Source organism: Pavona decussata, unplaced genomic scaffold (assembly GCF_977016875.1).
Source record: "Pavona decussata unplaced genomic scaffold, jaPavDecu1.1 SCAFFOLD_210, whole genome shotgun sequence".
Lineage (NCBI taxonomy): Eukaryota > Metazoa > Cnidaria > Anthozoa > Scleractinia > Agariciidae > Pavona > Pavona decussata.
Window position 1 is genome coordinate 789,856 of NW_028145615.1, and position 21,113 is coordinate 810,968.

Below are 21,113 nucleotides of genomic sequence, written 5' to 3' on the forward strand. Positions count from 1 at the left end.
CTTGATCAGTAACTTGAGAAGGGAAATCAAAGTCCATGGTGACTTGCTCAGGCATTTTCTTGTAGTTTTACTTTTTTTTTCTTTTCTTTTTTTTTGGTGATCTTTGGTTTGCCTGTCTCACGCCTATCTTACGCTTCTCCTGGCTTCTCACAAATGGGAACCAGGCTTTAGTTTTGGATTTTTTTCACACCCTACCCTGCTTCACCCCAGGATTAAAAGATCAGTCACCATATTCCCTGTTAGCAGAGGTCTCTCATGGCAAGGCACTCCTTCCTCTCATTTTGCCTTGCCGTGAGAGACCTCTGCTAGCAGGGAACAGTCACCACAATGTTCCCTGTGCTAACTAATAATATAAACTAGTCTTGAATTGATTTTCTATTCCAAAGCACATTGGCTGCATAGTTTGCAGTGTCTCACATTAATTATTGGATAAGGGGGTCAGTTTCCAAAGAAAATGTAGTACTTGGTCGAGGCAGAGTGGAAATGAATGTTTGGATTTGTGGGAAACCTCATGTTGCACCGACCACTGTAAAGAGAATTATAGATCTAGAGTGCTGGAATTAATAATTGTGGGCTGTATGTGGCTTGTACAGTGAGAAGTAAAGCTATGCTATTTGTAGAAGCATGATGATGATGGTAACGTGTAAAACTGAAATAATTTATTTGAGAGACCATAAAATAGTACGAACTGTGAGGATACAGACTACTGGGATGAACAAAACCTGAACTGCCCCCCCCCCCCCCCCCCCACTCCCAACCACACTTTCCTCTTTCCTGGATTGAGCACGAGTGCCCTGTCTTGAAGACGTCCTACCGGTCGTGCCATTTTTAATTTCATTTTTTGCGAGCTGTTTATGAAACGTTCACAGGTTTTTTATAGTTTCACTAATGACTCAAAACACTGTGTTCCATCCACTTCCTCCTCACACGTGAAACCAAAAAATAAAGCATTTCCGATAAGTTCACTCTTTATATTCTCAGGTAAAATTAGAAGTTGCAACATACTTTTATAACGAGTCTCTTGATTGGAGAATGTTTAGCCATGTAACCTTGCCTTAATCGAGCGGTCCAATCACATTTTACAATAGAATTCTGTCACCGCAGCCTCGTTTTTATGATGCATTGCTACTCGAGGGTCCCCCGCGATATTCGTTAACCAACGCCCCTGGAAAGCCGGATCCTCGTTGCAAGAGTGGAATTTCATGGAAAAAGCGGCAGTCGTAAATTGAGATACTCGACCATTCTGCCGTGTTTCTAGGGTATTAAAGACGTTCGCACTCGTTTGCCGGTAAGTATAATGATTCTTTACTATGAAAATTTCTTTGTGACTTGTTGTTTTGGCTTGAGAAGGTTGTTCGCTCGAATTTAACATTGGTTTCCACCATCTCTTGCGACATGCACAGAGCCGATATTTTGTAATTATGCGATCGTTTCGCGTGTCTTTGGGAGATTGATCGAGTTTGAGGGACTTTGGCCGGCATAGTGTATCGATAAGAGAGATTTCGTGTGAGAACAATTCATGTTTATTCTTGTAAGAGTTTATGCAGCGCTTCATTCCATCGTTGTGTTTATCGATCTATGCTAGATTCCGGAGTTGTGAAACTTTCATTCATTGTATTCAAACTTTGTTTGATTTTATAGTTTTATCTTAGTGTTGTCATATACCAGCTTACTGACTTCTTATAAACCGGATTTGATACCATCTAAAAGAAGGAAGTTTTCCAAAACTTCACTTGTAAGTTCCTTATTTTTCTCCCGCGTGTTGAAATCTGTCTGTCTTTCATCCAATTCAAAATTCATTACTTACATCGCAAAACATCATGAATGTATCTTCGTAGTTTGCGGAATATGCGGTAAGACACACTCCTACATGAACAACTTGAACGTTGAAAACAGTGGAAGTAAGTGTTCCCTGGTTTAATTTTCGTCTCAAATATTTGATACGAAAAATATGCCGGGGCAAAACAAGTTTGTTAAGTGTTATTGTCATGTAACCTTATCCATTTTGTTCCTCACTTGCAGGCTTTGAAATACGGTGACGATATAAACCATAGAAGTTGCAAAATCGTAACAATATGCAAACCATAAAGTGTGTGGTGGTTGGAGACGGAGCTGTAGGAAAAACCTGTTTACTGATATCTTACACGACAAATAAATTTCCAAGTGAATATGTACCGACCGTAAGTTTATACATCCTAAAGCTATAAAGCGCCTTTTTGTCATCTTTATTGTTATTTTCCCAGAGGTGTACTTTAATATTTACTCTAGAACTATAGTTTTTAAATATTTATTTCTAGCGTTTGAAAGAACATTTGCATCAAATAGACTATGTCTGGCTTCTTGTAGTTTGCAGGTGCTGTTTGCAGCCATTAAATTCATACGTAAGACAAGATCTTTATAGTTAACTTTTAATTCCTTTTCGTGATAAGGGCATGGTTAAATTTTAGAGCTATTCCAATTTTATTGATTCATTTAGCCAGCAACGCTCATAATTAATATTGTTCTCAGTTAAAACCTTTTTTTGCCACGTCCCTTTAACTGCAGAAACTTCTGCTTTGACTGATGGTGAAGATGTTGAAATGGAGTGTAGCTCACTAAGTGATGCTGCTAAATATGTGTTACATTTTAACACCACCATGTATATACATGTGAAAATTTCATCTTTTGTTTGTTTGTTTGCTGTGTTTTGTATATTGTTTGAGGTGTTGTTATGGAAAAATCCATCACTGATGACACCATGCATAGATAACATCCATTTAGTTATCACTATAAATTTCTCTTAGAAAGCCATGTGTGCATAAACATCTCTTCTTTGCTTAGCTGCTTGAAGTGCTTTAAAAGGTTCTTTGTAGGATTGAATATGAAATATATGCGTGAAACTTTGTTGTGATTTCTTCACTTTCTTGTGAAGATTTTTTTTCTTTCTTCAATCCGGACAGTAGATACTAGAGCCTTGAACTACTTCTTGTTGTTACCGAGGTAGTGCAGGGTATTTTAGTTCAGTGATACATTTCGTGAGCCATAGTTGACTTGTCAGTTATAGTCTTTACACTGTACTTTTAAAATTGACATCTAAAGTGTTAAATGTGATAACAGTAAAGTGAATACAATATTTTTTGATAATGTGGGCATCACAGGTATTGTAATCAAAAGAGCGAGACATTGTCAGTGGCTTTTGGTACATTGAATATTCTTTTTTGTTCAGAATTACTGTGTATTATTGGCCAAAAGTCTCACTGGACATTCTAATCTCTCATTGAAAGGACAGAGAATGCTTACAAATTATATCATTTCATCCAGGTTACCATTCCTCTTGTCGTTATAAAAATTATATTCATATAATATTTTGGGAGTAGTTCTGAGATGAGTACTGACATGGAATGTCAGCAGACTTTGTTTGATGTTTTGTAAGGACGTTGACCTGTAACAATAGGTTCCTGTTGTCTTGGAGCACACAAAGAAAATAACAACTCGGAAATGTTAGAGAAACAAGATGTTAGTGGTATTGAGATTTTCAAAATTGTAGTCCACAGCTATTTGTACAACATTTTTTAACAACTGTTGATTTTTCATGTTTTTGCAGTTTACTGAAATCTGCCAACTGCCCATGTCTTAAAGAATGCTACTTTATCTTTCTTAGGTGTTTGATAATTATGCCGTCACTGTTATGATTGGTGGAGAACCTTACACATTAGGATTGTTTGATACTGCAGGTTAGTAACCACAAGAGCGACGGCCATTGTAACTTCCTCACCAAGCAATCTTTTTTATTAGCCAAGGAGGTTCACATCACCTCTGCACAGCACACGTCTCTGCTGACATGATTTGCAGAAACTGGACTTTGCTATAACTCTGTTGTAGATGTTTTGTTGTTGTTGTTTTTTTAAACCATGCGCTTGATGTGTTGGAGTTTTTCTTGCCATTTTACTATTTGCCTGTTCTTATTAAGTCTTGCTTTCTACCAAAGTCTCAAGATGGTCATTTAAATGTTGATCTGACATTGATGGCAAAGTTACTGCATTCATATGATAAATTTGATTATCCTTAGGTTGGTTGGTCATTGTTTTGTGGAAACTTTGAGGAAAGGGGAAAATCAGAGCAATATACAGTAAAGGAAAAGAAATAATGATTTCTTTAAAGGTTCTTGCTTCCCCTGTTGTGAAGGGAAGTTAGAGTGACTAATAGCAATTTGACACCTGCTAAGCCATATACCTGGGGCTGTTGGGCATACACTTGCTAAGGGGAACATATATTTGCATTTGGCCAGAAATTGCCATAGGGCAAAAAACTAATGTGGTCAGACATCTGGCATTACTCCTATAATCAAGTAAAAATCTTCAGTCTTAAAATTAATGCACTCTCCAGTGATTAGTGATTGTGTCTGTAGCAAGTATTAACAAGTTTTTATATTTTTCTTTGTTTCAATTTTAAAACAGGTCAAGAAGATTATGACAGATTGAGACCACTTTCTTATCCTCAGACAGACGTGTTTCTTGTGTGTTTTTCGGTAGTTTCACCAGCTTCATTTGAAAATGTAAAGGAAAAGGTAAATGCTAAGTTTCCATTTCTTACGGGATCACTGAAGCGAAATTTTGGCATAACTCACCAACAGTTTATCCCACACAAAACAAATCAATTTCATCCAGCAGCTTGGAACTGTTTGGTAAACAAGGTGAAATTAGGTTTTTTCTGTTTGAAGGATGGTTAAATTGAAATTCAAAGATACGGTGTGGCAATGGTGAAGAATATAAGTTTTGGCTAAAACTTCATTGAATTAGAGATTAAAGCCGCTTGGCTTTTGGCACAATTAAATATGGCAGACTTATCCAAATATGCGTGCAAGCCCAACTACAATGGCTGTGTGTTTTTTGCTCAAAGAACAGCATTGGAAGCATTGGTGGTTGTGAAAAAAATGTAAGCAATCAAGCATTAGTATCTCCTTTGTCTAGGTTGCTTGCATTTTCTAGAAACGTAATAAGCTATTTCTTGTTTGTTTAGTTTCTTGCCCAAAAACAAAATACACAACTATGATTCTTACATGATAACTGGTCTCTATGCCAAAATAGAGCTTAACTGCAGCAATTTCAGGTAGTCTTGCCGAAAACCCTTCATTTCTTTGCAGCGGCTTTAGAGGGTGAATTGTTATTTAGGGGAAACATCTGAGAATATGAAACCAGCATAAACAGATGAGCTCGCCACCAGGTGAAATTAATTCATCTCACATCAAATTTGTTGATCGTATGCTCAGCAAAATGGTTGTCACGACGTATAACTTTGCTGGATGTTGTGGACATCAGATATGGAGCAGGTTTACCAAGCTGTTGGACTGGATATTGAATCTCCTGATAAGAATGATTCTGAAGTGGGCAGTGTCAGCTGACCCACAGGATGAAAATCCTGCTGAAACTTACTTAATAGCCCACTTTGAAAAAGAGTGATGGCCTGGGTCGAGAGTAGCTGCCCAAGCGATTGTGGGATTGTTTGGGGGGACGATAACAATAGCCATCGTCCCCCCAAACAATCCCACAATCACTTGGGCAGTTACTCTCGACCCAGGCCATCACTCTTTTTCAAAGTGGGCTATTGGGTTGTTGTCAGTTACCAGAAAAAATATGTAAGCAACCATTGCGGCAGTTGTAAACGGCTGCTTAGTTTTCAACTTTTGAACATCGCAGAGATGTCAGCTAATCCTTGGTTGGTTTTAATTTCAGTGGGTTCCAGAAATTACCCACCACTGTCCAAAGACTCCGTTTCTACTTGTTGGTACCCAAGTTGATTTGAGGGATGATGCTGGCACGATAGAGAAGCTGTCCAAGAATAAACAGAAACCCACCGGGGTTGAAACTGCAGAGAAGTTAGCTCGCGAGCTGAGAGCTGTCAAATATGTTGAATGCTCAGCATTAACACAGAAAGGCTTGAAAAATGTCTTTGATGAAGCAATCTTAGCAGCGCTTGAACCTCCAGAGCAACCAAAGAAAAGGAAATGTATATTGCTTTGAGCCATGGACTGGTAAATTGACAAAAGAAAACAAACACTTATTTCCAATCATAATTCTAAATGGACAAGATTTTGATTGTCCGCACATACCAAGAAATACTTCTCAGAACTGTGTGGATTAAGTGTATTAAGGAAAGAATAGGTGCGTAGGATTACTATACTAAAAACTCCAAGGACGGGTTACATGTGTGGATGTGCCTGCTAGAAGTTTAGAGTTAAGAGCAATAAAGCATGATTCAGGCAACATGGCCTTCTGTATGCAAAAACTAGAAATTCTTGCCTCATGATTGAACTTTTTGTTCTTCTTTATTTTCTGCTTTGCTGTTGATGCAATTCTATATTCTTTTGTTGAAAGCAAATTCCTCTGTTGATACAATGTAACTGGATAAGCAATATTACTTATTATTCATTGAGAAACAAAGAAGTCATTAATTTGGTAAGGCCAGATTAATCATTGGCAACTTAGTTGACCAAAGCCATACAAAGCTGTCATGAATTTTAAATGGCTATCTCTTCCTTGTATATTATTTGGTATAAAACTTTTTTTCCTGGAAATGTCCTGTAGAATGGATTATGACACTGTCAATGTTGTTAGTTTATAGAATACTAATTTTATGGAATTTCTGCTGATTATTATTGATTGATTGAGTTTAAGTGTTTGATTTCCTCGTCCAATTGGGTGATGCTGTCGTGGTGCACACTCTATCTTTCCTTGTTCCTTGTCTGCCAAAAATGTAACAGGCTCAGTGGAGAAGTGGTGGAGTACCTTGTATGTCTGGTCTCAATCTTGAATTGGTAATATGGAGCAGTATAGTAGGGCAAGAGAAAAAGGAAGAGAATAGTGGTTGCAGACAGGCATAATGTTCTTCTTTCTTCTTCTCCCTTCATACAACTAAAGGCCTAACTCCCTTCATTTTTTCCTTTACCCAACTCTCCTTGATTTCCTAGCTAAAGGTTTTTTACTGCTTGCTTGCCCAAACAACTTTCCTACTCTGTAGGCTATATACATTATAAAAGAAGCAAGATTCAGATTTCTGTTAGAGTTAAATTGTTCACACAGCTAAAATCTAGTTTTATTTGCAGATTCTGACTTGAGAACGTAGGGCAATTGATTAGACTGCACAAATTTCAAAGTTGTGTTGAAAATGGCCGCATAGTGTGAACTCGACCTTTTAACTTGATCCTGGTGTTACTGTTGGGTGGATGGAGATTATATTAAAATTGGAAAGTACAAAAATTATTGATGTGTCATCAAAAAGATGCTTCTTTGTGTACAAAGATTAATTTGTGTGTGCTATTTATTTTTATCTAGAATTAATGTTTATTGTGACCTTACCAATAATTGTGTGCATGCATAGTAACATTTTACATCTACAATAGCTGCTTTACTATTGATACAAATATCTGAGTACATAAAGCTGACTATGAAAATGTTCTAATATTTGAGAAAGAACAATGTTGGTGTAGACCAAGATTTTGTAGAGCTCTGTACAATTTGAAGTTATGGGAATTTATTGAATTCTTCTGATCAATAAATTAATATTGCTGATGCAAATGGTTCATGGTGTCTTTTACTGTAGCCACGGGGTGTAGAATCAAACATGACCGCATATCCTTTTGAATCGATCTTGTTGAGGTCAAAAATGCATATTGACAACGCTTTATGCGACAGCCACAGTTTTTAACTCTGTAGGTGAACCAGAGTAACAGAGTAACAGCCTCTGTGGCAGGAGGGTAGGTACATCACCTCAATGTGTGAAGGTTTCATGGGAAATTTCTCTTTCATGGAGTACTCAAGTATAACGGTCATGAAAGTTTGAAAGTTATCCAGTGGCTTGCTCTTCCACCATCTTGTAAAGTAAGCGTACAACTGACTCGTTTGTTGAACCTGAGTATCTGAGGCTGGGAGTGGTCACGTGAGTAGGGCAATATCGATTCTCTTCACAAGTGTTGATGTTTTTCAGGAAAAACCCCGATGTTAAGTGAACTTATGTTGGAAGTGTTTTAAGAATTGAAAAAGAAAGGAAGAAACGAGGAAAACAAACCGTGCTTAGGTCAAAAAGTGCTAAAGTTTAGAAAAGTTACTCCTTATTTACCGATTTATCAGCAAGAGGCAAGACAAGAAGCCGTGCCTCGTCTTCGTTTTATCCAGAAATTTTATAAAATATGCGTTGTTAGTTGAGAAAGAACTCCCAAATAGCGTTTTCAATTGCGTTTAAAACACTCATAAGGTGAAAGAATTTTGGGAAAACTTCAAATGATTCTAGAGGGCAACAAAAAAAAAAAAAACACGAACTCTATTTGGAAGACAATCCGTTCATGCATACGTAATAAGCCGAAAACACAAAGAACCTACAGTAAAGATAAAAAAAAAAAAAATATGGCAAATGAATCCAATTCCTTTTTCGCAAGAGCTGGCGATAATACAGTAAAGAAAATCAGCGATTTAGGATCAAAATTCAACTTTGAGCTCAACAACAATCCATTCATTCCGAGAACATTTGCATTTAATATTAGAGCAATTTACCTCTAATCCTATAGAGTGCAAACAAGTGCAAGCCATTGTTAACTCGATAGCAACAAACAAGGCACCTGTTATCGACAAAATTCCAGTAAGAGTTCTCATTCCGAACCGTAGAAATCTTTCTCTGGCGAGTTTACTGTTCAATAGTGTTGCCGGCCGAAGGCTGGTACTAGAGAAAGAAACGTTTCTATGGCTCAGAATGGGAAAAAACACCACGCGTCACTCAATCACATTTCCTTGAAACTTTATTTCAACATAAAGGTAAAAGGCGGCTTTAAATATCTTTATTCAGTAAAAATTTCAACCGATCGTGAAAGTCTCAAGTTCCAAACAGTAATTACACCACTCAAACAATTACGCTCTATAGTGACGCGATCTTGGGCTGCCTGTGGTAATGGTTCCTGATACTCTGTCGATTAAACCCACACACTGTTCGAAAAGAATGGGGGACGTAGTGACTAGTATCCGGTGTGGTGGTCTGTCTCCATCTCTGATTTTATCTGTCTTTCACATTCACGATTGGGTTGGATGGGTGGGTGAGATCAAAATATGGCCTGAGAGCGGCAGTTAGTGCGCCTTTACATACTGACGTCCGATCTCACCTCACAGAAGAAATGTAAAGCGCCATGAGACTATGTGATATGTGCTGATTACCGGCTAACCATCCAAAATAGAGGCCACACTGTCATAAAGACGGAAGCGAACAACGTATCTCATATCGAAACAATACTATAATAGTTACTACCGCAATGAGTCGCGGTAATAAATGCAAGACGAAACACCTGCCAATAGAATGCAACTTTTTGCAAAGTATGAAAAAAAAAAAATTACTATAGAATTGTTTTTCTTCACATTTCAAACCGGAGTTAGGCCTTGTGAACACATATTCCCCTCGACCGTGTAGTATGCGATGATAAATAAAGAACAAGTTACCATTTTTTTTCTCTCCAAACTGCACATTGCTAATTGCCAGCTGCAACCAGGAAGAGAAAGGACTCTGGGAACGAGGTTGCAACTGATACCGCGTCTTTTCTGTAGAGCTAGAGACTGGTACTCAGCTGGGCTTGAAAAGGTTCATGGGAACCATGACAAAGCAGCCAGTGGACATGCGCAGTTGCCTCGTTGTCCGCCATATTTGAAAATCGTGGAAAAAAAGTTTTTACAAAATGCCGGATTACTTGGGAAAGGATCAAAGAAAAACCAAAGATGACGATACAAAAGATGATAAACCCATTCAAGGTACGCCCTCTGCCATGTAATAACCCATTTAGCGTATAGAATGTAATAGAAAAACATTTGAAAAGTGAAGGCACATGGATGCTAAACTTGACAACTTTTGTAATTTTCTTTAGCTGAAGCTTATGTCCTTTGCCTTTTCAGCTCTTGATGAAGGAGATATAGAAATTCTAAAGACATATGTGAGTTAAACTCTCTCTTTAGATCCCCTAGTGTCTAGAATACTTAACTCCACCATATCTAATACAAGAAAGATTCTCGCAGTTAGTACGCAAAAGGTTACAGGGTAGCAAAAGGTTAGCAGTTGCGAAAAGAAAGACTCAAAAAAGTTCTTGCTTGAATTTTTTTTCAGGTTTTTTTTCTGCTTTCTGTTTAAGTTGCGTACTAACTAACTGTGAGGATCTTTCTTCTATTTGATCTTTCATCCGTAGTTAAAAATGTTTCGCGACTTACTACCACGTACAAAATAGTGAACAATAAAATTGCGGTCAACATCCCGGAGTACATTGCACACACCATGCGTGTTACACGCTCCTATCATAGCAATAACTTCATTAACATTGGCAGTAACAGTAACACCTACAAGTACAACTTCTTTACCTGAACCTTAAAAGAATGGAACATTCTACCTTCTTTTTTATTAGATCAGCCATCTGTGGACGATTTCAAATCTGCTATGATGAACTATTTTAGTCTCTCCCACTGATTTTGAATATTTATTATTATTTATTTATTCACTTATCTCTTTTTGTAACATAAGGGACCGTTCATTTTTTATGAGCAGGGGGGGGCTGGTGGGATTTGGTTAATTGCCACTACGAAACTGTATGACCCCCCCCTAGCATGCAATTTTTTTCCACATGGCCCCCCCCCAGCAGAACTATTTTTTTCTGATGACCCCCCCCCCTCCCGCCCAACCAGAAACAAATCATACTCCTGACTTTAACAAAACGCTTATGTACTGTTTATATCAAAGATAAACGTAATTGTTACTGTGATTTCTTTACAGTACTATTAACAAGTAACCGTTCTCTACTTAGGTAAAGATTTCTCTTGTTTAAAAAAAACGTTTTATAGATAGCAACACGTTTACGGCAACGACAAACCCTAAATTTCCATTTAGATTCTCAAAGAAACTATAAAAATTAATCAAGCAAATGGTTAACGTGAAATTACTCCCCTTCGAGTAGAAACAATTAATACACGTACAGATCTGACTAACAAAATACGGATCGAAGCATACCAATCAACGATTACGAGTCATATTAAACAGAAAAAAACAGCGGACGCACAGATATCAGTCGCGTAGGTAAGGGTTAGATAGCGGTGTTCGTTGAGCCCCAAATCATGCTTACTAGGGGGGTCCGGGGGCATGCTCCCCCGGAAATTTTTGAAAATCTAGGTTCCCAGAAACCTCATTTCCTGCATTTTGAGACCCATTTTAGGCAAATCACAAATTTGTTTTACAGCAGCTTTTTGAGCTATATACATCATTCCTACGGCATAATTGTTTCAACTTAAACAAGAAAGTTCAATGTACATTCCGCGCCCTGTCGAGTTCTGATAGCTATTCGATCTACTGATAGTCATACACCAAGCTGGTAAACTGCATCATTCTCGGGTGTAGGCCTTCGAACAAATTGACTATCTCGTCAAAATTGACAGGCATATCATATTTGATATGCATTAGAACCAGGGCAGACATTCTACTCTCTCGCATGGTACACCTCATGTAATTGTTCAACCTCCTCATTAAGTGCTTTTTCTTCCGCCATTACTGATCTGTAAAGGGGGTTCGTTCGAACCCCTCGAACCCCCCCTCCTACGCGCCTGGATATTAAAGTACTGCTATTAAAAATGACAGTTACAAGCTTTTCTGAAGATGGCTTACGGCTCAGATTTACCGTCAACTGAAGTCACCAACAACAGTTCTATTATTAAAACTAATCTGGATGTTCACACTAGGCATACTACTGAGTCTACTGATACTCCTGGGTTCAAATAATTTACTAATCAACAGTCTTTATAAAAGTGAGTACTATTAAAAAGAACATTAAACAATCTATTGATATAGTTCAGAGTACAACCACTTTGTAGAAAACTTCTCCCCCAAGGATGATTCAATAGTGAGACTGATACGTTTTTATATTAATTTGAACTTGTACAAACATAGGTGTCTACCTCAGTTTATATTCATTATTGCTTTTCCAACAGATATGCTTCATTTCCTCAGTTGTTGTTAATATAAAATGCAGATTTCGACCTCAGTATGTAAAACAAATTAAAAGTGGTTAGGAAAATCGCATTAAATAAAATTGAAATAATATTCAATTTCTTCATCTGTTTCTGTGTTGAGCCACTTTCAATTTCCCCTACTAGCCAATTATTTCTGGTGACCCCCCCCTCTTTCACTCATTTTTTTTTGGTAGCCCCCCCCTTTAGTGCCATTTTTTTTCTCGTGGCCCCCCCCTAAATCCCACCAGCCCCCCCATGCTCATAAAAAATGAACGGTCCCTAATAGCACCGCTTTTTTCTTGTATTTTTAATCTTTCACATGCACATTCACAGTGATGGGAAACCTTTGTGAATTATAATATATAAATAAATAAATAAATAAATAATAATAATAATAATTAATATTTGTATGGCGCAAATTAGCATGTGTATATGATCAAATGCGCCTAACAAATTGTATATGTAAAAAATAAAAAATAAAAAATAAAAATAAAAAATAATTAATTAAAAATAGTTATATACAATTCTTACAGTCCTTACATCGTATTGTAAGCAACTCTAAATAAAAATGTCTTCAATTTGGACTTAAAACGTGTGAGATTATCCTCGTCCCTTATTGCGCTCGGCAGTTTATTCCACAGTGATGGTGCAGCAGCAGTAAAAGCCCTGTCACCGAGTGTCTTCTTCGTTTTCGTGGATGGTGGTACTAATAAAAGTTCAGTAATAAATAAATAAATAAATAAACATCTTTACATCAATTTATCCACCATATCTCAGCATAATTTGTTTTCAATTAAGACTTAAGCTTAAGTTTAATTAATAAATGATAGAAAAAGAGAGAAAGTTAAACTTGCTGAGGATGAGCCATGGCCTTGTTCAACCATATTTTATTTGTTATCAGTATTATGTCATATTATATTATTACTTTTGGTGTGTTAAAGTTCGGCTTTAGCCTTTAAGCAACAATAACTGTTTTATACATGGCATAGTAAATCAAACCTTTCGGAAATCAAACTTAATTAAACTCAATCGAACTCAATCTGTGGATTGAGTTCGGCAATCCAATGAAATCGAACACCAAATTTTGTGTGAGTTTCATTTCCGAACCAATCAAACTCTGTCCATTAGATTCTTTGATTGATTTTGATTGGAACACAATCCAATGGATTTTATTTGATTATCATTCTACACACCTTTGCTATTGAAACGGGTTACACAATGATTACTTAGGCAAATTTATATACTCTCCGCATATTCTAGTGGTATCTGTTGAATCCCACTACGAACGTGTTCGCTTTCCAAGCAATCCAAGCATTTACAAGCCACAGGGAAGCAATCAGTTGACACTGAAGGTGACCTAATTGTCCATGCTCATTTACAATTTGAAAAGCAGGGCATTTTTTGCCTATTTTCTTTTAAACTTTGAAATCTTCGCCCTCCTTTACGTCAAAGCGGCAATCCTTCACTTATTTACAAGCTTACAACCCACAGTGCATCTGAAGCCATTTCTCTGGAATTTCTGTATTAACGAGAAACATGCGCCACGCTCCCGGGTATACTGAAGTAACTCAAGCCCCCAAGAACTTGTTATTGATTTTAAACACCAGTTTTACAAAAATCACGAGTTTGAAAATCGAATGACAGTTTGATTGAGTTCAATTGTACATTTTTTTGTGCCACTTTAATTGTCCAAACTCAATTGAACCAAAACCACGGATTTTGTTTGATTGCGTTTGATTTACTATGCTGGGTTTATAGAAACAGACAACCTATCTGGAGTAGTATTAGTGTAGGTAGAAGGAGCTAAGTCCAAGGCATCTTGTGGACCAAGTCGCCAGTTGCAGTACATTTTGAGAGGGCTAGGCTTTGACTAATTTGGCACTTGGTAAATAAATTTTGTTGCCCACAAAACACATTAGTGAGCAATTAGTGACATGAATGTGTAATCAATGAAATTAGTATTAATGTCATTATTAAGTTAGAGATAAAATTAATACATTACTTTTTCCCACAGGGTGCGGGTTTATACAGCAGATCAATAAAAAAGGTGGAAGATGATATTCAAGGTGCTCTGAAGAAAGTGAATGAGTTAACCGGTAAGAAGTGGGCATGCATGTTGTTTATCTCTATCTCTTCTTTATCTGAAGACTAGCTGAAAAATGATGGACTGTTGTGGGACATCATTAATCTCCTGTCACTTTCACAATAAAGTAAAAGTAATAGCAGGTCACAGGTATAGAATTACAAATAATTATTGACATGTGAAAGAAGGAAATAATGTTTTACTTATTATAACAGGAGAAATAAGCAAAAATAATCGAGTGTATAATAAATCTGTCTGACTTCCTCAGCCTTTCAGTGTGGGCTCTGCCATACATATATGTGCACAATGTCCTTGAGTTTAAGTTCACTAGGAATATTGTCAGTGTTATTAGAGTTGCTGATTCTGTTAACTTTAGATTCCAAGTAAAGATGGTAAAAATTTTTTGGCCCTTCAAGGCTTTTGAATATATATGTGAATTCTTGTCTGAAAAAAATGTTCTGTTTGTTCTTTACTAAAATTGATTTACAGTAAATTGTCTGTGACTCTTATTACAGGTACTTAGCATTTTGTTTGCACACTCAGGTATCAAAGAATCAGACACTGGTTTAGCTCCACCAGCTTTGTGGGATTTAGCAGCAGATAAACAGACTCTTCAGGGAGAACAGCCACTGCAGGTGAAGTGAATAAGGATCGGTATTAATATAAAGCTCATTTTAATTAATAGGTTTCCATCTGTATTAGAAGATAATGATGCGCCTGGGTAGTTGACTCATTCATTTTGAGAAATCAGCGCTGGGGATGGTTTTCATTTTCTTCTGTCTTGTCCCTCACAGGTTGCAAGATGTACAAAGATAATAAACGCAGACACAGATGATGCTAAGTACGTGATAAATGTCAAACAGTTTGCAAAGTTCGTGGTGGATCTAGGTGACCAAGTGGCTCCTACAGATATCGAGGAGGGAATGAGAGTTGGGTATGGACACATACTACTGATATATATTTGAACAGTTGATGTGCAACTAAGCCATACAACAGCCTTTGCTAATATGACCCTCTTGTTTAATTTTCACGATGTAATGATTTATTTCAATGATGTTATAATTATTTTATTGTCACTGTTTTAGGGTTGACAGAAACAAGTACCAAATACATATCCCTCTCCCACCAAAGATTGACCCAACAGTCACCATGATGCAGGTACAGAATGTGTTTAAACATCAAGACAGTCATGATCGGACCTGATGGTCTGATCCAATATTCTGGTTCAAAGTGATCTGATGGTGCAGTCTGCTGACCCAATCCAGTGATCCAATCCAAGTTTGGTTGATGCTGACGTAAATTTAACCTCCAACTGATCAACATGCAAATTCTCCTCACTGATCTCCATATATTTTGTATGGTATTACTTGGGAGAATTTGTATTTTGTGATTATTTGATAAGTTAGATGCCGGTCATTTTTTCAGGAGGCTATCTGAGAATTTTTAAGTGATAATAAAGTGGTTTGCCACAATCAGAGAAAAATTACCCTACCCGGCCTCAAGTAAGTTGTTTGGCAGGTTAAACCTACAGTGGATTAATCTCTTAGCAATACTTCTTACCTAATAGTGAGCTGGTGGACTTCTTACCATCCTGAATCAACCCTTTGTATCTGTAGGTTGAAGAGAAGCCAGATGTTACGTATTCTGATGTCGGAGGCTGTAAGGAGCAGATTGAGAAGCTCAGAGAAGTCGTAGAAACACCTCTTCTTCATGTAAGAGTTGTCTTTTTCTTTTTCTTTTTTTGGGGTTTTATTTTCGTCCACAGTTGTCAGCAGTTTTCAAATTAAATTGGCATTCTGGATGTAGTCTGAGGAACTGCATTCATTTAAACCACTTATTCTCTCAACACAATAAATATCAATATTTATTTATCTGTAAGCTTAAGAGAGGTTTAGTTGTTATATCCTTGCAATTTATCCAGGTGCTCTGAGTGCATGGGATGTTTAAGAGAACGTTCTGAGCCTCTGGCGGCTTTAGTCTTACCATTTGCAAATACAGAGAGGCTAGTAGTGGTTGTGGTTATTACCAAATTTATAATTAATCTTTTGAAAGCACCTGGTGTGGTGATCAATTCATGTCATACTCATTTTTTCCGTTTATCTCTGCAGCCTGAGCGGTTTGTGAATTTAGGAATCGAGCCTCCTAAAGGAGTCCTTCTGTTTGGTCCTCCTGGCACAGGAAAGACCCTGTGTGCCAGAGCTGTGGCAAATAGAACAGATGCGTGCTTTATCAGAGTGATTGGCTCAGAACTAGTGCAGAAATATGTTGGAGAGGCAAGTGACTTTACTTTTAAAGAGCAAAGAACTGATACATAAAAAGTACTCTGATCTAACTTCCTTGATCTAACTTCCTTTCTGTCAATGGACCTATGGTACGTCCAGGCCCCCCCTCCCCCCCCCCCCCCCCAAAAAAAAAAAAGACTTTTTGCAGCCATTAGAGATTTGAGGTGAAATCTACCTGCAGGCAATTGGGTAAATTTTATTCACTTTTCTCTGGCAGTGGGGGTACTTCTGAACCAGTACACTGGCAGTGCCAACTTTGAAGAAGCTTTTGCAAGACATATAATGTACTGCTAATGATTATAAAGTAAAGTAACACCACATGGGCAGAAAACGTTTAGCAACCTGGTTTCTGTGTGGTTAAGGAGTAGGGGTATTTCTACTTCCCTTGTACAAGTATGGGATGTTCGTCTTAAGTTGCTGGCTTAGTGTTTATATCAATCAATTTTATTATCTCCAGGGGGCAAGAATGGTGCGTGAATTGTTTGAAATGGCAAGAACAAAGAAGGCCTGCATCATTTTCTTTGATGAAATTGATGCCATTGGAGGTAAATAATTTTGCACATAGCTCAGTTGTCTTGGTTATGTTCTCCAAACATTCACATTCTACAAATAAATAAAATTAATATATTAAGCCCCTCCCACAATCCTGTCCCACCTTAACTTTTTTTTGTTAACAGTTATAAATTAGATACATCAACACATACTAGACTTTTAGTTACAGTCTACTCCTGATAACTTGAACCTCGCACTAACTCTAACCAAAATTGATTTCCTCTGGATTTCCTTCATACAGTTACTGTAATTTTACCCTAGTTAACTCAAACCCTCGATAACGTGAACCTCCTGCTAGCTCGAAGCAATTTTTGTTTCCCGTCAGGTCATTTTCTATATAATTTTACCCTTGATAAATTTAACCGTGTTTGCCTTTGAAGCCTGCAAAGTTCGCAGTACCTAGTCTTCTCCTGTTACTTTGCATTGTTTTGTTTCACGTTATGTTACGTTTGATTTATAACTTAGAAAGACAGTATTGTTCCATTTACACTCGACTTCTCTATACTTAAATTCGATTAAAATTGGCACTGTATGAATAGAAATACACAGTAAACACCAGTTTTTCCCTTTTTTCTGGTCAATAAATTGTTCTCAACTCTCGATAACTCAGACCTTTTTCAATTTCCGTTGAAGGTTCAAGTTATCGGGAGTTGACTGTATTCAGTCAACTTATGCCTCTTGTAAACTTTAAGAGTTACCCTACATCTGTCAAAACAAGTGTTAATGGTGTTCAATACAGGGCTTGGCTAGACTGAGTGAAGTTTATGCATTACATGCATGGTTCAATTGTTGTAAGAATTATTGTTTCTCCTTATTACCTCAAGGAAGTTGTTTTAGTTGTCTTCTCTGTGTTCCAGGAACCCGTTTTGATGATGGAGCTGGTGGGGATAATGAGGTTCAAAGGACCATGTTGGAGCTTATTAATCAGCTGGATGGGTTTGATCCAAGAGGAAACATTAAGGTCCTCATGGCAACAAACAGGTAGGCTAGTAATAATTTATTGAAGGGGGCATAAATGACTTTTTTTGCCTTAAGGTTAACGTATACCTTTGGAGGTGTCTCGCGTCCAAGTGATGTAGTGTGCCCGGTTTGAACTGTAGATACCTCAATCAATCAATCAATCAATAAACTTTATTTACCCTTGAATTTACAGTGTAGCACTGAAGTGCTAATATCTTTGAGCCAACTACATTAATAAATAATTACCTAAACCCTTATATCAAATTAAAGCTTATAGAGCTGGCTATTAAACCATACCAAGAATTTTGAAATAAATTGAATTGTCAAATTTTTAGTGCTGTTTTCTCAAGTCGATTTTTTCACTTGAAGGGGACACTTTAAAAAGCTAAAACTCAAAGGGAATTTGTTTGTTTGCCTTCAAATTTGGACAATAGCTAGTTTAACTTGTAAACAACAAAAATGTGTCTGCAAATTTTTTCTTTCAAAATATTTTTTTCTCTGAGACTATTTTTGTACAATCACTCCACATTTTTAATCCTATTTCAAAATGTTCTGTAACTGTTCACTGAAATTGAATATGGCAAAACGCAGACACCTTTTTTAGCGCTTTGGGTCCGGAAACTGAGGAGCAAATTAAATTAGTGAAAAACAATATTCGCTTTGACTTGTAGCTTTCAAAAGGTGATTCTGACACTCGTATTTAGAGGTCGTGAAAAATTCGACAACTCAATTTATTTCAAAATTCTTGGTATAGTTTGATAGCCATTTCTATCAGCTTTAATTTGATATAGGGGTTTAGGTATCTACAGTTTAAACTGAATGCACTGCATTGCTTGAACGTGAGACATCTCCAAAGGTATATGGTAACCTTAAAACCTAAGTTGCTCCAAATAAGCCTTATTTTGGCACAGAAATGGGTTGTCTTGTAAGAAACCAAGTTGTATATTTAATTTTTGAGCAAAGTGCTAAATAAAACAGGGTTTTACATAAAAGAGATACCTACATTTGACTGATTTATTTTGTATACAAGGCTGAACCAAGCCAAACGAAGCATTGGTGATTGTTCTCTGTTAGTTGATGTTTCATCCATAGTTCACCATTGATCACCTATTTTCATTTCTGTAAGTCAGCTCTGTGTGAAATACAAACTCAGTCTCTCATTTGAAAAACATAAAAGGATTCACATGCTTACATACACTGTAGTCTGATACAAACACTTGTAAGGGGGAGATTGGTGGGACTGGGAAGTGTACGTGTCCTGCATTCAAAACTTACAATGTGTAATTAGAATTAACTTTATTTATGTTGTTATTTGTTTTGTTTTTTAGACCAGACACTCTTGACCCTGCATTGACAAGGCCAGGAAGACTGGATAGGAAAATTGAGTTCAGTCTCCCAGATCTAGAGGTACATGATCATGGTTTGGTATTGTTTCAGATTGTGAAATGTAAATAACCTTCTGCTACAGTTATTCCGGTAGCTAGACGTAAAGAGTAGAAGCTGGCAAAATCTGACTTTGGAAGTAACTTCTTATCAGCATTAGCACCCATTAGAGGTGGGAATAAATTAGAACCACACCCATTTGTGTGAAGTACACATTTTTCATCAAAAAATCTTGTTGGGTGGCCAACCTTCAACATTAACTCCTGAGTTTTAGAGACCAGTTTGTATCTAATGTCTTTTGGTTGTATAAGCATGGACTTAACAAAATTTAATGTTGTCTCTTCACAGGGTAGAAGTCACATATTCAAAATCCATGCGCGATCCATGAGTGTAGAGCGTGACATTCGATACGAATTATTGGCAAGACTGTGTCCAAACACCACAGGTCAGTAGATAAAACAGGTAACCCACTTGCCATGCTGTTTCTGCAACTGTCACTTCCCTCCCCTTGATAGGACGCTTGTCCATTACAAGGTCCGTCATCATTACTGTAGCTAAACTCTTTGTTTGGCATGAAGGAGCTTTTACGGCGTTTGTTAAAGTCTTCTTTGTGATATTGTAGGAGCTGAAATACGGAGCGTGTGCACAGAGGCAGGCATGTTTGCCATTCGATCAAGGAGAAAAGTGAGTGAAAAAGTTCTTTTTGTTTCAGCAAATAATTTCATTCTTTAGTTGTTGCGGTTTGCGTCTCGTCGAAAGAACAATTTCTTCAACGGAGCAAAAAATTTTTTCTCATATTACAACCTAATAAACAGCAACACAAGAAGGAAGAAGCTAAACCAAGGCTTAATTTATTTGCCGCATTTCAAACTTGTTGATTGAAATTAAAGACTCAGATCAAAATAAAGTATCCATTCCATTCAACCGATTTATTCCATTCAACTCTCAAGTTAAAGTCCATTGAATACTGGTTGTTTGGCTCAACTACCTCACTGTGATAGTTGCTAATTTTGGGGGCTTGAATTACACTTGAATCAGCAGAAATATGGGGTATAAATTGGGTCTTAGACTATAAGCAGTCCCTTGTTTTTCTAAGGGATTGTAGTGCGAGCAAACCCCACGAGCACGCGCGAAAATTTTGTCACGCGCGTTTTGTCTCCTCGCGGGAGGCAATTTTCGCGCGCGCTTGCGTGGTTCAGTAGTCTAATTGGGTCTAAGATCGAGGATGGATTCTGAGTGAAATGAAAGGTTTTGTATTCCAATACTTATGACTTGACTCTTGATTTTGTCACAGGTCGCGACGGAGAAGGACTTCCTTGAAGCCGTCAACAAAGTCATCAAGGCCTATGCTAAGTTTAGTGCCACACCGCGCTACATGACATACAACTGAAAATACAGGAATGCTAGATTATTGTAAAAAAAAAAAAGACCAACTGAACTTTCCCTACTTGTCTTTAACGTTGAATAGTTTCCTTGGTTCCTGTGAGTTATGCATTTGAAAGGTTTGCAGCAAAATGACTGAACGGAGAAAACTGTGTTTTTCCTCCAAACTGTGTATGTATAAGTTTGTAAAGAAAAGTAAAGTGTTTGCAAATTCCACTTGTCTTGACTCTTCTGCATTAAACAGCATAGACAAGGTCCTAGACAAGGTTATTTTCCCAAGTGACCATGTGATCAAATTGAAAGGGTTAAGAGTAGACACTGGCTTTAAAAACTATATCAGGACGTTTCAGTTGGGTCGCTGGTGTTATATGAAAAAAAATTTAAAATGTACAATAAATGTAATGATGAACGGTCTAAGAAAAAGGTTTCTTTTTCTTTTCTTGCCTCTTACTATACGCGTGTTATTCTCCAAGATAT

General features: G+C 37.3%; 2 protein-coding genes across 2 annotated transcripts; both read left to right on the forward strand.

The window, feature by feature from the left end:
- The first annotated feature begins 1,150 nt into the window (after positions 1 to 1,150).
- On the forward strand, positions 1,151 to 7,553 carry LOC146460607 (cell division control protein 42 homolog). The gene is made up of 5 exons (XM_085087974.1): positions 1,151 to 1,288; positions 2,023 to 2,180; positions 3,641 to 3,713; positions 4,437 to 4,546; positions 5,712 to 7,553. The coding sequence occupies exons 2-5, from the start codon at positions 2,076 to 2,078 to the stop codon at positions 5,997 to 5,999; spliced, it is 576 nt and encodes a 191-aa protein (XP_084944100.1). The 5' UTR covers positions 1,151 to 1,288; positions 2,023 to 2,075; the 3' UTR covers positions 6,000 to 7,553.
- Positions 7,554 to 9,615: 2,062 nt separating this feature from the next.
- LOC146460608 (26S proteasome regulatory subunit 7) lies at positions 9,616 to 20,852 on the forward strand. Its single transcript, XM_085087991.1, has 14 exons — positions 9,616 to 9,761; positions 9,903 to 9,940; positions 14,008 to 14,089; positions 14,620 to 14,711; positions 14,871 to 15,010; positions 15,162 to 15,234; positions 15,693 to 15,788; positions 16,185 to 16,349; positions 16,816 to 16,903; positions 17,768 to 17,891; positions 19,199 to 19,277; positions 19,602 to 19,698; positions 19,876 to 19,937; positions 20,548 to 20,852. The coding sequence occupies exons 1-14, from the start codon at positions 9,689 to 9,691 to the stop codon at positions 20,641 to 20,643; spliced, it is 1,305 nt and encodes a 434-aa protein (XP_084944117.1). The 5' UTR covers positions 9,616 to 9,688; the 3' UTR covers positions 20,644 to 20,852.
- Positions 20,853 to 21,113: the final 261 nt, after the last annotated feature.